Genomic DNA, 13,932 nt, shown 5'->3' on the forward strand with positions numbered 1-13,932 from the left:
GAGCTCCCCATGAGCCCTCTGATTTGTGCCAGGAAAGAAGCACAGGCCCAGAAGGAGGAAGGGGTTTGGAAGTTATAAGATTTGACAGCAGCAAAGACCTTAGAGATCTCAGTCCAACTCTCTCCTTTAGGAGGGAAAGGAAGTGACCTAGCCAAGATACCCTAGGGCCAAGATGCCCTCCCTCCTACACACACACACACACACACACACACACACACACACACACTCTCTCTCTCTCTCAGGTGATCCAAACCCAGTATTCCTGGGTGACATCACACCACCTTTTTACTTAAGTAGCAGTTAGGGATTTGAACCCGTATCTCAAGATCCCCCATTCAGGAACCTTTCCATTGCACCACGCAGGGATCTTCTCAGTCAAGAGATATGCCTTCAACAATTCCTGAAGCCCAGTTCCCAAGCTCCGGGAGGGGGTTGGGAAGTGAGAAGAGGGACCAGAGCAGCAGGGGATGGGATGGGCAGCACAGAAGGGACCTACCTGCAGCCCTGGTGGACCTGGAAGGCCTCGATCACCCTAACGGCAGAAAAAAGATAGTCAATATCGCTCTCATGTTTATATCACTGTCCATGTAATAGCCCAGGGAGGTAGGGGGTGTCAGAATTGATTTCCCCAATTTAGAAAGGAAGAAACTGAGATTCAAAGGAATGAGAGTGACTTGCCCAAGACCACACAGCCTACTGTGTGGCAAGGGAAGGAGAGGGGTTCAGATTTCCCCAGGCTGTGTCCTAGCTGGAGCACAGGGACCACATACCCAAAGAAGCCCCAGCCCCACCATCCACAGGGTCTCCTCACTGATGCCTCTCACCATGTCCAGCCCATCTCCCAGAACCATTCCCCCAACCCAGCATATGTCCACACCTTCTCTCCAACTACCCCTGAAGACCCTGGCTGGCCTGGCTCTCCCTGGAAAAGAGAATGGCTGAGGTTAGGGGTGAACACGTAGGGAAGCACCAGTCTTTACACTCAGCCTCAGATCCTTGGCCCAGCCCTCATCCTGGACCACCTCTCACCCATTCCCCTGAGTCCCACCCTCAGCCCCAGTTCCATGACTGGTCTCCCCACGGGGGTACTGACAGATTAGAAGAGGTCAAATCCTAAAGAAAATCCAAGTGTCTTGACCCCCTGGTTGCTCCCCCTCCCCCAACACTCACTTTGCTTCCAGGTTCTCCTGGTGGTCCTCGAGGACCCTAGAAGGATCGAGAGTTAGATTTAGTGGATCAAAGGTAGCTCAGACAGGAAGGGAGGACATATATTTCTCCCCAACACTCTGTGTCCCTGAGCCGGCAAGATGCCAACCAAGGGAACACCATCTCCATCCCACCCTCCTCTCTCCAAGCCCTGACCAGGCACCATACCCCAAATTTGGGATCTATCCTCCTCTCTCCACCCTTCTGCTCAGGGCCCCACTCACTCTGTCTCCTGGGTTCCCTTGTCGACCTGGGAGCCCTGGAAATCCATCTTCGCCTTCACCCTGAGGGCCAGAAGTGTATGTGTTGGAGTGGGTATGAGAGATTCCCAGGAGGACACACAGAGGGGTGGGAGGAGTCCTTATTTCAGATTTAGTCAAGATTTAGTCAGATTCACCCAAGAGTCAGTGAAAAGTCAAAGGGGAAAGGAAGGGAAGGTCAGACCCCCCCACCCCAGCCCCATTAGACTGTGAGTTCTATAAGAATTGGTGTCTTATCACAGCATCACCTTAGAAACTTCCAATCTAATCCCCTCAATTTATCAGAGGAAAGCTGAGATCCAGATGAGAAGCAATAAGCTAAAAGTCATTCATCTAGTAAGTAACAGAATCAGGATTTAACCCAGGTCCTCTTACTCCAAATCATGTGTTTTTTTTCACTTCCTCAAGCTGCCTCTCACACCATAATGTCTTATACATCCCCCAAGCCTTAAGCACAGTGCTCTGCATACATTAGGGGGTTACTAAATGTTTGTTGACTTGAACATTCTCTGACATTCAAAACTATAATTTGGTGCTACCTACTTTTCCAGCCTTGCCCCACCAGCCTGTGTCTTTACTCACACCATTCCCTGTGCCTACAAGGCTCCCCACCCCATGCTGCATTCCTGTCCATCCTTTCTAGCCTAATTCAAATGCTATCTCCTCCAGGAAGCCTTCCCTGACTTGGCCCTCCCTCCATCCCCCACCTCCCACAGCACTGTACCTCTCCAATGAAATGTGCCATATTCTAGGGCAATAACATGATTTATGTTTGTGCCTGATCCTCCTTTTCAGGCTGAGCTCCTTGTGGGTCCCTACCTTGTCTTAGCTAAAAATTGTTACCTCCCCTAGTACCCAACACAAGGATCTTCAAACAGTAAGTACTTAATAAATGGTAGCTGAATTTTGATTTAAGGGTCAGAGAGGGTTGGAGAGGGGTTCAATGAGGGAAGTCATAGGGGACAAAGTAGAGAAGGGTTTGATGTTGGTGGGGTAACTGCATCCAAGATTATCCTAAGGGACATTTACCTAGCTCCTTCCCCACTCCCTTACCTTCTCTCCCTTTTCCCCACGGGGGCCAGGGGGACCCATAGGACCTGGATTTCCTGGGAGGCCCTGGGAAGAGAAGGGTTATAACACAGGTATCACAGAAGGAAAAGGGGGTCAAGAAGTCCCCAAACCCATGAGGAAACAACCACCCAATAACTCAGCTCAGGTAATATGGCCTTCAACCCTTGCTCCCAGGAAAAGTCCTTATAACTCCTCTCCACAGCCCCCCACTCACAGGCAGCCCTGGATCGCCTCCTCCAACACCATCACGACCTGGTCCTGGAAGACCCTGGGAAAAGAGAGTACTGTTAGGGTAAAGTGAAGGTGAGAGGCTCCCCAAAATCTCATACCCTCCCCCAAATGCCCTTTCATCCTCTCCCCTTCCCTCATTCACTTACCGGCTCTCCTCGCTCACCCTTGTCACCCTGCAAAGCACATTATGAATGACCACCTAGGACCACCCCTGCCCCAGACAGCCCTCTTTCCCCAACCCCTCAAGCCTCCCATTTCCCTCTTCACAAGTTTCAGGATCCCCTGCTCTCCACCTTCCCCTCTGGAAACCAGGAGGAACTAGGGTACATGGGGGCAGGGAGGTTCTAAGAGGGAACTTATAGGCAGGAAAGAGTTGGGAGACAGGAATGTTCTGAGAAGACAGACACCTTTATTGATGTTCCTCGGGGCCCTGGCAGGCCTGGGGTCCCATCTGAACCACGGGGGCCTGGAGGTCCCTTTGGGTTTGGGGGAGGGGAGGGAGAAGAGGCACAAGGTTATCAGGAGGAGGAACCACAGAATCCCTCCCTCCTACCCCTCTCCACCCCCAGCCCACTCTTCCTCCATCCACCACCACGGCTGTCCCAGAGCCCCAACCTACCTGGACACCTGGTTCCCCTTTCCTGCCTGGCTGCCCTGCTCCTCCTCCTATAACAGACCCAGGCTTCCCCTGTGGGACCAAGTAAGGAGAGATCATGGATAGTGTTCACTACTCTCCTTCGTCCCCCATAATGGCACTGCCCTCCATCCTTCCCAGAACTACTTACCGGCTCCCCCTTCTGTCCAGGGAGGCCTGGTTCCCCCTGCAGAGCAAAAAGAAATGGGGGAGAGGTCATGGGAAGTAGATGGCTCCCCCCAAATCAAAGTAGACACATTCAGAGTAAAACTCCCTCCTCCTCTACCTCCTCCTCCTTCATGAAGCCTTCCTGAATTGACAATGACTGGGCCTTCCCCTGGGGTCAGTCCATCATTGGACATTAAATCCCTCATCCTATTTAAAGGTGGGATATGGGTTTTGGGGGAGTAAATAAGGGATCAGGCAAGGGCTATAGACTGAGGAGGGCCACAGGGGGATCAAGAGGTTGATGGAGTTAACAGTGGGGGGAGGTATGCTCCTTACCGCTTCCCCTCGGGGGCCAGGTCGGCCAGGAGAGCCCTGTAAACAGAGACCCGAGATCAGCCTCCACGCTGTGTGTATGAGCGTTGGTAATAGAAGACGCAGAGCAGAGCCACCAGGGTGGGCAAACCAGGGTTTTTTAGAGGACTCACCTCGGGCACTGAATATTCTTCCTCCCCACCATCATCTCAGAGCTTTCTGGCCTCTTGTGGGCCCTACACAGGAGGGTTCCCCCCCCCCAGCCCCCATCATCTCCCCTCCGCACACATATACACCCAGCCCCCGTCATCTCCCCTCCCCACACATATACACCAGGTCCTTCACTGTGGGCTACTCTACCCAGCTGGAATGCAAGAAACTGACACAAACCCCACCTGCTCCGGGGGAATGCCCAGTGAGACTGCAGGACCGAGGGACTGTCCTTGAACCTTGAATTACCACCCCGACTTTGCCCCAGGCACCAGAATTTCTAGTTATGGCGCTGTGCAAGAGGTAACTTTGGTGGGCACAAGATTTACTCACTGTCAGACCAGGACTTCCAGGGTTACCAGGGCTGCCTGGTCGCCCATCCACTCCAGGGAACCCCTTTAGGGAACAGAAAGGTCATGGGTCAAGGTGCAAAGAAATGGTCCAGAACTAACGCTAGAACATAGGCCACTACAAACAGGGCTGAGGATTGACCCCCCTCCCCCCGCCGAGGACTCAGGAATATGCCCCACTTTTAACATATCATAACTCATTGGCTCTCTGATATAGTCATAACTCATATTCTTCTAATAAAAACAGTAATAATAATGGCTAACACTTATATAGTGCCTGCTGGGCACCGTGCCAAGCACCTTCCAAACATCTAATTGGATCCTCACAACCACCCTGGGAGGTAGGTGCTATTATATCCCCATTTTATAGAAAAGGAAACTGAGGCAAGCAAAGGTTAAACGACTTTTTAAGGGTCGCACGGCTAAAAAGTGTCTCAGGTCAAATTTGAACTCAGGTCTTCCTGACTCCAGGCCCAGTACTCTATCCACTGCCCCACCTTGTAACTTGGTCATTCATCTTCTCTGTCTTTTTCTCTGTCTCTGTCTCCTCTCTCTGTCTCCCTCTCTCTCTCCTCTCCCTCCCTTCCTTTCCTCTTCCCTCTCATTTGTGCTATCTCCCTTATTAGAATGTGAGCCCCTTCTCATTTCTCAAATATATAGGAAACTGAATCATATTTATAAAACTAAGAGCCATTCCCCAATTGATAAATGGTCAAAGGATATGAACAGGTAGTTTCCTCTTTCAGAAGAGGAAGTCAAAGCTATGAAGAAATGCTCTAACGATACATGTGTGGCCTATGTTGAATTGCTTGCCTTCTCAAGGAGGGTGGGTGGGGAGGGAGGAAGGGAGAGAATTTGTAACTCAAAGTTCTAAAAACAAATGTTTCTAAAAAAAAAAAAGTTGCTTTTACATGCAACTGGGAAATAAGATATACAGGCAATGGGGTATAGAAATCTATCTTGCCCTACAAGAAAGTAGGGGGAAAGGGGATGGGGGAGTGGGTGATAGAAGGAAAGGCAGACTGGGCAAAGGGGCAATCAGAATTTATGCCATCTTAGGGTGGGGGAGGGTAGAAATGGGGAGAAATTTTGTAACTCAAAATCTTGTGGCAATCAATGGTGAAAACTAAAAATATTAAATAAATAAATTGAAGAAATGCTCTAAATCATTATCAATTAGAAAAATGCAGAATTTAAACAACTCTGAGATTCCACCTCACATCCATCAGACTGGCTAACATGACAGAAAAGGAAAATGACAAAAAAAAAAGGAAAATGGCAAATGCTGGAGGGGATGTGGAAAAATTGGCACACAAATGCACTGTTGGTGGAGTTATGAACTGATCCAACCGTTCTGGAGAACAAATTGGAACTACGCCCAAAGAGCTATAAAACTGTGCCATACCCTTCGAACCAGAATACCACTCCTAGGTCTATATCCCAAAGAGATCAAATAAAAAGGAAAAGGACCTATTTGTAAAAAAATAGTTATAGCAGCTCTTTTTATGGTGGCCAAGAGTTGGAAATCGAAGGAATGCCCATCAACTGGGGAATTCCTGAATAAGCTGCGGTATATGATTGTAATGGAATACTATTGTGTAATAAGAAATGACAAGGGGAGAGGGCTTCAGAAAAACCTGAGAAGATCTACCACATAAGCTTGTGCGAAGTGAAGTGAGCAGAACCAGGAGAATATTGTACACAATAACAGAATACTGTAAGGAGGATCATGTGAAAGACTTGGTCACTCTGATCAAGGCAAGGATGTAAGACAATTCCAAAGGACTCATGATGAAAAATCATATCCACTCTGAAAGTAGACTGCAGTATATTTTTTTACTTTATTTTTCTTGTTTGTGTGTGTGTGTGTGTGTGTGTGTGTGTGTTTGTAATATGGCTAATATGGAAATATGTTTTGCATGAGCTCATATGTATAATCAGTATCCTATTGTTTGCCTTTTTAATGGGTGGAGAAGGGATAGGAAGGAGGGAGAAAATTTGGAGCTCAAAAAAAATTTTTAATAAATGTTAAAAAATTTTTAATGTAATTGGGAAATATTTAACAAAATAAATATTTCTTTTAAAAAAAGACAAAAAACTAAGCCCCTTAACAACAGGGACTATTTCTTACTTTTCTATTTGTATTCCCAGCACTTAGCACATAATAAGCACTTAATAAAAGCTTTACTCATTCATTCATTCATTTTGTAATCAATGTTTTATGTAGTTTTATCTTTTTTTAAGTTCCCTTAGATTCACTTTTCCCCTTTATTAAATCATTTCTCAAATATCTGGCTTTCTCCTGTCGTGTTTTTAATTTTCTTTTTAAAATTTTTGTAGTGTTATTTTATATGACCTTCTTTCCATATATATAATACATGTGCATATATATATCATTCCCCTCTCTACTACCTAAATAACCATACCCTATAGGAGAGGGAGAGGGAGAGGGAGAGGGAGAGGGAGGGAGAGAGAGAGAGAGAGGAGAGAGAGAGAGAGGGAGGGAGGAGGAAGGGAAAGAGAGAGGAAAAGGAAGGAAGGAAGGAAAGACAGGAGGGAGGGAGGAAGTGAAGGAGGGAAAGAGGAAGGGAGGAAGAGAGGGAGGAAGGAAGGAAGGAAGGAAGGAAGGAAGGAAGGAAGGAAGGAAGGAAAGAAAGAAGGAAAGAAGGAAGGGAGGGAGGGAGGTAGGAAGGGAAGAAGGAAATTAACAAAATTAACATGTCCTCTCCCAGTCCCTGAGCGCTATGAAGAAGGCATATTTAGACTGTATTCCCTTGCGTTTGTTTTTATTCTTTCTTTGATTCTATATGACATCCTGGCTGGGTGACTCAAGATTAGTCACCTCTCCTCTCAGGGCTGCAGGCCTCTCCCTGAGGCTGTGATATACAGAGGAGGTGCAGACCTACATTGATAGAGCTTCTTCATCCACCACAGGTCCAGTCCCCATCCCTACATGAACTGCTCTAATCATTATGTATGTTGTTTTGCAGGTGCTCTGCCCTTCCCCCGGTTCAGAAGCCACCTCCACCATGAAGCCTTCCTTGATTTCCCCCAGCTGGAAGTGATCTCTCCCTCCCACGTTTTAATAAACCGTGGAATCAGAGAACCACAGGATCTTAGGACCAGATGGAACTTTAGGGAACACCGTTTTACAGATGAAGACACTGAGATGCAGGAAGGGCAGAAACAAGCCAAGGGGACTCAGTAAACAGCAAGTCTAGAACTAGAACCTGGGTTCTCTGACCTGCATCCATTTCCCATCCATTTCCCAATTACATTTAAAAATTTTTTTGAACTCCAAATTTTCTCCCTCCTTCCTGCCCCTCCTCCACCCATTGAAAGGGCAAATAATAAGATATGGATTATACATATGAGCTCATGCAAAATATATTTCCATATTAGCCATATTGTAAAAACGCACACACAAGCCAGAAAAATAAAGGGCACTTTCTCTGGCTCTCTCTTTTATCTCTACCACCTCTTACTCAGTATAATAGACTTCACCATGTACCTACCTCATTCTCCACTATTAAATAGTGAGCTCTTTGAGAGAAGACAGAGGCATTTTTCACCTGCCTACCCTCAGTGCTTTGCACCCAGTAGTAACTGAATAAACGTTGGCTGACTTTAAGCTTGACATGTTTCCATCCAGCCCTCAACCCCTCCTTCCCTGGCCTAACAGCCAGTTTCTGGGCATTTGATGGAGGGCTAGGCTGGTCCTGAGAACATTCCCGGGCACCATGGGCAGAGCAGCTGCCCCTGCCTAGAACAGCTGGCAGTGACAGAGACATAGAGAGCAGGCGCAGGTATCTCATCAGGGGGTCCCCAGGATCAGAAGCATGACTGGGGTGGGGGGCATTCCACATGACATGACTGCTAGGCAGTCACTCCTTCCCCATTCCCCTTACTCACCCTCTCCCCCTTCTCGCCACCTCCAGGTAGCCCCCTCGGTCCAGGGGGGCCACTCCTGCCCTGAGAGAAAGAAGAGTGAGTAAGAGGGAATGAGGGGGCTCAGGGAGATGGGGTCTAGTAGACATAGAAAAGGTATGAAGGGAGGAGACACAGGGAAGGGGCTCAGAGGGGAGAGGCAGTTACCGGGTCTCCAGGGGGGCCAATTTGTCCTTTCTGGCCCTGAGAAGATACAAGGAACAATGAGGCCCAAGCCACTGACCATCCCCTCCCCAAGTCATCCCTCATGCATCTCACCTACCCACAGAATCCCTCAATTGTTTCCTCCCCTACTAACCCTTCTCAGCGATTCTCCCCCCACCCCCACAAATAAATATGTTATCTCCTGCCCCCATCCCCCAACTCCTACTCACAGTCTCTCCAGGTTCCCCTTTCTGGCCCTGAGGACATACACGGAGCAGAGATAAAGGTGCTCAGATCCAAATACCATCTCCCAGCTCCCAACCTTTCATTCCCTTCCTCCCTCCTCCCTGTCCAAGAGCCCCTGGACACTCACCCTTGGACACTGTGATGGGCAGGGCACAGGCCTCAGCTGTGGACACAAAGTCTCCTTGAAGCCTAAGCAACCCAATTCCTCCCCCAAGAGACTCCTTCCAAAGCCCGTCCTTGGAGTCCTGGGTCCCCTCTGTCTGCCCATCCATGCATATCTCACCTGGGTGCCAGAGGCTGCCTGGCAAAGAGCAGCAGCCAGGCCACCAACTGCCTGCTCCAGGCTACGGGCATTGTCCAAAGCAATAAAGACCGGGGCAGGATCCATACCGGACACCAGACGTCTCAGCTGCTCGGCTTGAGCCCCAGGCATACCCAATGCAAACACAGAGATCCCTGCCAGAAACACTGCTCAGATGGAGGCCCCCCCCCCATGGGTAGATGCCACATCTTTCCTTCAGACCAAGATCTCTCTTAAAATGGGAACTATGCTTCTCCCCAACACTTAAAGCCATATTATCCTCATAAATCTAAGCCCCTCACCTGCAGCCTGGGCCTCTCGGGCAGGACTGATGACATCATCCCCAGAAGGACCATCTGCCACCAGCACCAGCAAGCCCGGCACACCGGAGCGCCGCCCACTGCTGCCAGGGGCCAACAGGTACCTGTGCGCTGTGTTGATGGCAACCCCTACGGGGAAAGCATGCTTTTAGCCAAAGAGACAATTCCTAACCCCAGTAGCCCCAGGGCCACCCCTTCCTCAGCCAGTTAAATCTATAGTCTTGGGGACAGTGAGCCCACAAACCAACCCCAGAAAACCCAAGATGCTATGGGCAAAGGATGGCCAATGACTTGGTGTGTGTTGTCCCACCCTGGGGTCCATCCTCCTGCCCTCCTGGCCCCTCACCAAGGTTGTTCCCACTTGGATCCGTGTAGGGAATGCCCTGGATCCGCTGAAGGATGGCATTTCGATCATAGGAGCCATTCAGGGGGACCAAGGGGGAGGGTCGGTGACTATAGGTCATAAGCCCAACCTGCAAGGGAGGAAGTTTGAGAGTTGAGATGTGTCTAGTCAGGCGGGAGGCCTGGGGACATCTTGTAATGAAGTCCTAGACATGCTCCAACCCAACCTTTAAAGCCCACTTCATAAGCCCAGCAGCACTTCCAGAAAGCCTTCCCTGATCCCTCTGGTAAATATCAACCTCCACCCACCCCCAAGCCTCACTCAGCACTTCTGTTTGCATGCCTCCCTGATGTAGAGAATGTAGTGTGTTCTAGCTATTGGTGCTTGTGTCTTATCCACCTATCAAACTGAGCTCCAGAGCCTAGCACAGGAACCCATATAGAGCAGGTCATTAACAAATGCTTGTTTAATAAACTGTTGAATGATGGTTCTCAGCTAGACCTAGAGGAAAGACTGGTTTGGGATCAGGACTAGAAATGGGCCTTTCTACTGGTTGGGGAAAAGGGAGGCAGGGGAGGGGGCAGTTTATAGAGAGGGAGGGAGGTGAAGGGATCCCAGCAGGATACGTTGATTGAGATGGAAGGTAGCACCCCAGAGTTAAGACAGGTCATGTGTGCTCAGAATACCCCAGGAGGAATTAGATGGGGGGGAGGGGGAAGAATTATGGGGGATGCTGAGTCAGGGTTCAGGAGCTATCAGAAGAACACAGGATGATAAAGTGTTAAAGATGTTAATTGAGTGGCCCGAGTTCACCAGACAAAGAAGCTCACTTGTACCCTTGAGGTGGTAGGAATAAATTCTGATAAATGCTAGCTGAATGAATAAGAGGAAGGAAATAAGCATTTATTAAGTGCCTACTATATGCCAGGTGTTGTGCTAAGCACTTTACAAATATTATCTCCTTTGATGATGAGGGTTTATTGGAAAAGGGGCCCAGTCAGGAAGAAATCCCACCATCTCCAGGAACCACAGGGCTGAATACAAGAATTCAGCCGAGGCCCCAGGGTCAAAGTAACCTCGGTGAGCAATAACACGAAGGCCAGGGAGGCCCTGCACCAGGAATTTAGGATTAGAAAGGGAAATGACAACAGAGAGCGCATGGAAGGAACTGTGTGAGGTTTTAAATCTATAGTAAATTGTGGAGTCAGAGAACCACGGGATCATAGGACCAGACAGAACTTTAGAGAACATCGTTTTACAGACGAGGAGACTAAGATTCAGGAAGGTCAGAAACAGGCCAAGGGGATTCAGTGAACAGCAGGTCTAGAACTAGAACCTGGGTTCTCTGACTGCAGGCCTCGACTCTTTCCACACCAGTTACCTAAGTAATGTTAGACTATACTTATAAATGGTTGGAGTCTGATCAGTAAAGGTTCCATGGTGTAATGGGAAGAGAATGGTCTGGGAATTGGAGATCTGAGCTCCCAGCTCTGCCACTCCCTGGCAATGGGACTATGGAGAAGCCGCTTGCATATTCAGAGCCTCGGTTTCTCTATTTACAACACAAAGAGAACAGATGTGATCTCTGGAAGATTCTCCCCTACCCCTGATGGCCTATGTTCTGTGACTGTGTAAAGCTGGGAGCTGGGGACAGCAACAGAATGAGCTGGGTATAGGGAGAAGGGAGGAATTACTGAAAAGACAAAGAAGCCAGAATTGGGGCAAGCATCCAGGTGTAGGGCCCCTTTACAGGTGAAACTTCTTCCTTTGGAAGCCTGAGCAGTATCTGGAGCTGGCAAAGAGGACAAGAAAGTACCTGCATAGCATCTGGCCCAAGTGGCCCCAGGGCAGACACCAGGCGGCTGAGGACAGACTTCACAACACCTGAGTGATGCTCATTGTCCCTAGTGGCATGGATCAGGAACACAACATCTGCCTGGCCTTTTGGGCACCCTGCAGGCAGGAGAGGGGAGAAGGTGCCCCTATTGGTACTGTCAGCATGCTCCCCGTGATTGCTGGCTCCTTCTGGTGCCACCACCATTCACACCTAGCAGACCTGGCTCCCCAAGCTCTTGACATCACTCCATCTTGCATCTCACTGGCCACTGATACCCAGTAGCTCTATCCTCCACTAATCCCCCTAGCTCCACACCCACCCCAAATGCTCACCAGGATGCTGAGTGAGTACAATCTCAGGACCTCGGCTACTCCCTTGGACAGGTGTTAGGGAAAAGGTGTAGGAGACGCCTGGTTCCAACCCTGACACTCTCTGGGAGCTCAAGTTGCCTGGAAGTATCTGCTGGGACCCAGGGGCAGCTACCAAGGTGGAAAAGAAAGAGGAGATATAATAAAGATTAAGTATGAGGGGCATCCTCTTACCAACATACAGTGGACTTCTGCCACCAGACAGCTCCAAGACTTCGCCTAGAACTTTAAGCCCCCCCTCATAAAATCCCACGTACACACACCATACCCCAGCTTGCAGATGTCCCAAATGTTATACTATACAAACAACCCTGAGTTTTTCTCCCACAAAGGACCTGGAGACTTCCTCCCAACATAGTGTTGATAACACTCTACCCAAGTGTATAATCTCCCAAGAGAACCTACTGCTGTTGGGGAGAGGGGTAGGAGCTCTGCCTCTCTCCCCTACACCAACCCTGAAGACTCCCTCCAGCCCACCCTTTGCCAGGCACTCTTACTGTGGCCAGAGCCTGGAAGTGGTCTCCAAGACAGGATGTAGCTGGATGTCCCTGGCACCGGCGTCCAGGCCAACGTCACTGAATCCACTGAGGTCTCCACAATACGAAGGTCGGTGGTAAGGAGAGAAGGAGGCCCTGTGGGCAGAGGAAGGAGTATCAATGTACAGGGTCATGGGAGGTGAATGGAGTTAGAGATGGTGTCTCTGAAGGGAGCATACAGGGATTAAGCAATATTGAGCACAAGGAAATACTCCAAGGGGGGGGGGGGTGGGCTAGGATGTGGGATGGAAGGGAGTGGGAGAGAATGAGGGGTGGGGAATTAATGTCGTTAGGGAGGAGGAGGGAGATCATACCTCCATCGAGGGCCAGAGTGGGGATATGTCTTACTTAGGGTCATGCAAAACTAACACTAGAATCCAGGATTTCTAATTTCCCAGACAGGCATCTTTCTACTACACCAGGTTGTCTGGGGTCAAGGGGACTGCCCCAAAAGAGAGGGTTTGGTTCAAGGACGGTGGTATGTTCCATAGAGAGAAAGAGATGGTGACCTAGAGTGCCAATTTGGAAAAAGGGATGTCAGGCTCTTACCAGTTCGGGCAGATAGGGTCAATGGTGGGCTCTCCCCTGATCCAGAAGGACCCAAGGTGCTCAGGGTCACATAGTATAGTGTCCCTGGCTCCAATCCTAGCAGGTCATAGCGGCTGACTTCTGGGCCCAGGACCCTGGACTGCTCTGAGCCACCTGGAAGAGAACGGGGGAAGAGGGCAGAAAAGTAGGAGATGGGGAGATGGGAGCAGATGGAGAAGAGAAAGATAATGATAGATAACATTTATATAGCCTATACTAAGCGCCAGGCGCTAAGTTACAATTACTATCTCATCTGATCCCCTCAACAACCCTGGTGGATAGGGGTTATTATGATCCTCATTCTACAGATGAGAAAACTGAGGCAAACAGACATTAAGTGACTTCCTCAGGGTCACACAACTTGGAAGTGTCTAAGGTTGGGGTTGAACTATGGTCCTCCTGACCCCAGGCCCAGCATTCTATCCACTATGCCCAGAAAAGAGATGTACGGTGGAGGATATAGGGACCAGGAGATGGGAAGAGGAAAGAAAGAAAGAAAGAAAGAAAGAAAGAAAGAAGAACGGACGGACGGACAGGAGATAGGGGAAGAAAGAGATGGAAGATGAGGGAGACAGAGAAAGCAAATGCAAGCTGGAGAAGATGAGAGATGGGAAAGATGAGAAAGACAGAGATGGTGAGAGACAGGAAAATGAGATGAGGAGACAGAGACAGAAGGAGAAAAGAAAAGGTGAGGAGGAGATGCCAAGAGATGGGAGCTATGGAGAGAGACAGATGGGAGATGGGGAGAGAGATGAGAGAGGAGAAATGGAAGACAAAAATGGGAGGTGAGTGATGGAAGGAAAAACTGGAGATGGGCAGAGGAAAAGGACAGGAGACGAAGATGACAGATGTGGGAGAT

At 49.2% G+C, this 13,932-nt stretch overlaps 1 protein-coding gene across 1 annotated transcript in view; it reads right to left on the reverse strand.

Annotated features, from left to right (window-relative positions):
- Window positions 1–13,932, reverse strand: part of COL7A1 (collagen type VII alpha 1 chain) — a 60,111-nt gene that overhangs the window by 30,211 nt on the left and 15,968 nt on the right. Inside the window, exons 22-44 of the mRNA XM_036738329.1 lie at window positions 13,035–13,187; window positions 12,447–12,581; window positions 11,914–12,060; window positions 11,561–11,697; window positions 9,748–9,874; window positions 9,384–9,530; window positions 9,064–9,236; window positions 8,908–8,943; window positions 8,765–8,791; window positions 8,538–8,573; window positions 8,355–8,414; window positions 4,426–4,488; window positions 3,907–3,942; window positions 3,554–3,589; window positions 3,388–3,456; window positions 3,176–3,244; window positions 2,915–2,941; window positions 2,752–2,805; window positions 2,520–2,582; window positions 1,431–1,490; window positions 1,171–1,206; window positions 878–922; window positions 497–532 (exon numbers count right to left, since the gene is read on the reverse strand). Of these exons, the coding sequence (XP_036594224.1) occupies window positions 497–532; window positions 878–922; window positions 1,171–1,206; window positions 1,431–1,490; window positions 2,520–2,582; window positions 2,752–2,805; window positions 2,915–2,941; window positions 3,176–3,244; window positions 3,388–3,456; window positions 3,554–3,589; window positions 3,907–3,942; window positions 4,426–4,488; window positions 8,355–8,414; window positions 8,538–8,573; window positions 8,765–8,791; window positions 8,908–8,943; window positions 9,064–9,236; window positions 9,384–9,530; window positions 9,748–9,874; window positions 11,561–11,697; window positions 11,914–12,060; window positions 12,447–12,581; window positions 13,035–13,187 (1,772 nt within the window). The remainder of the gene's footprint in view (window positions 1–496; window positions 533–877; window positions 923–1,170; window positions 1,207–1,430; window positions 1,491–2,519; window positions 2,583–2,751; window positions 2,806–2,914; window positions 2,942–3,175; window positions 3,245–3,387; window positions 3,457–3,553; window positions 3,590–3,906; window positions 3,943–4,425; window positions 4,489–8,354; window positions 8,415–8,537; window positions 8,574–8,764; window positions 8,792–8,907; window positions 8,944–9,063; window positions 9,237–9,383; window positions 9,531–9,747; window positions 9,875–11,560; window positions 11,698–11,913; window positions 12,061–12,446; window positions 12,582–13,034; window positions 13,188–13,932) is intronic.

The sequence above is a fragment of the Trichosurus vulpecula genome, chromosome 9 (assembly GCF_011100635.1).
Source record: "Trichosurus vulpecula isolate mTriVul1 chromosome 9, mTriVul1.pri, whole genome shotgun sequence".
Taxonomy (NCBI): Eukaryota; Metazoa; Chordata; class Mammalia; order Diprotodontia; family Phalangeridae; genus Trichosurus; species Trichosurus vulpecula.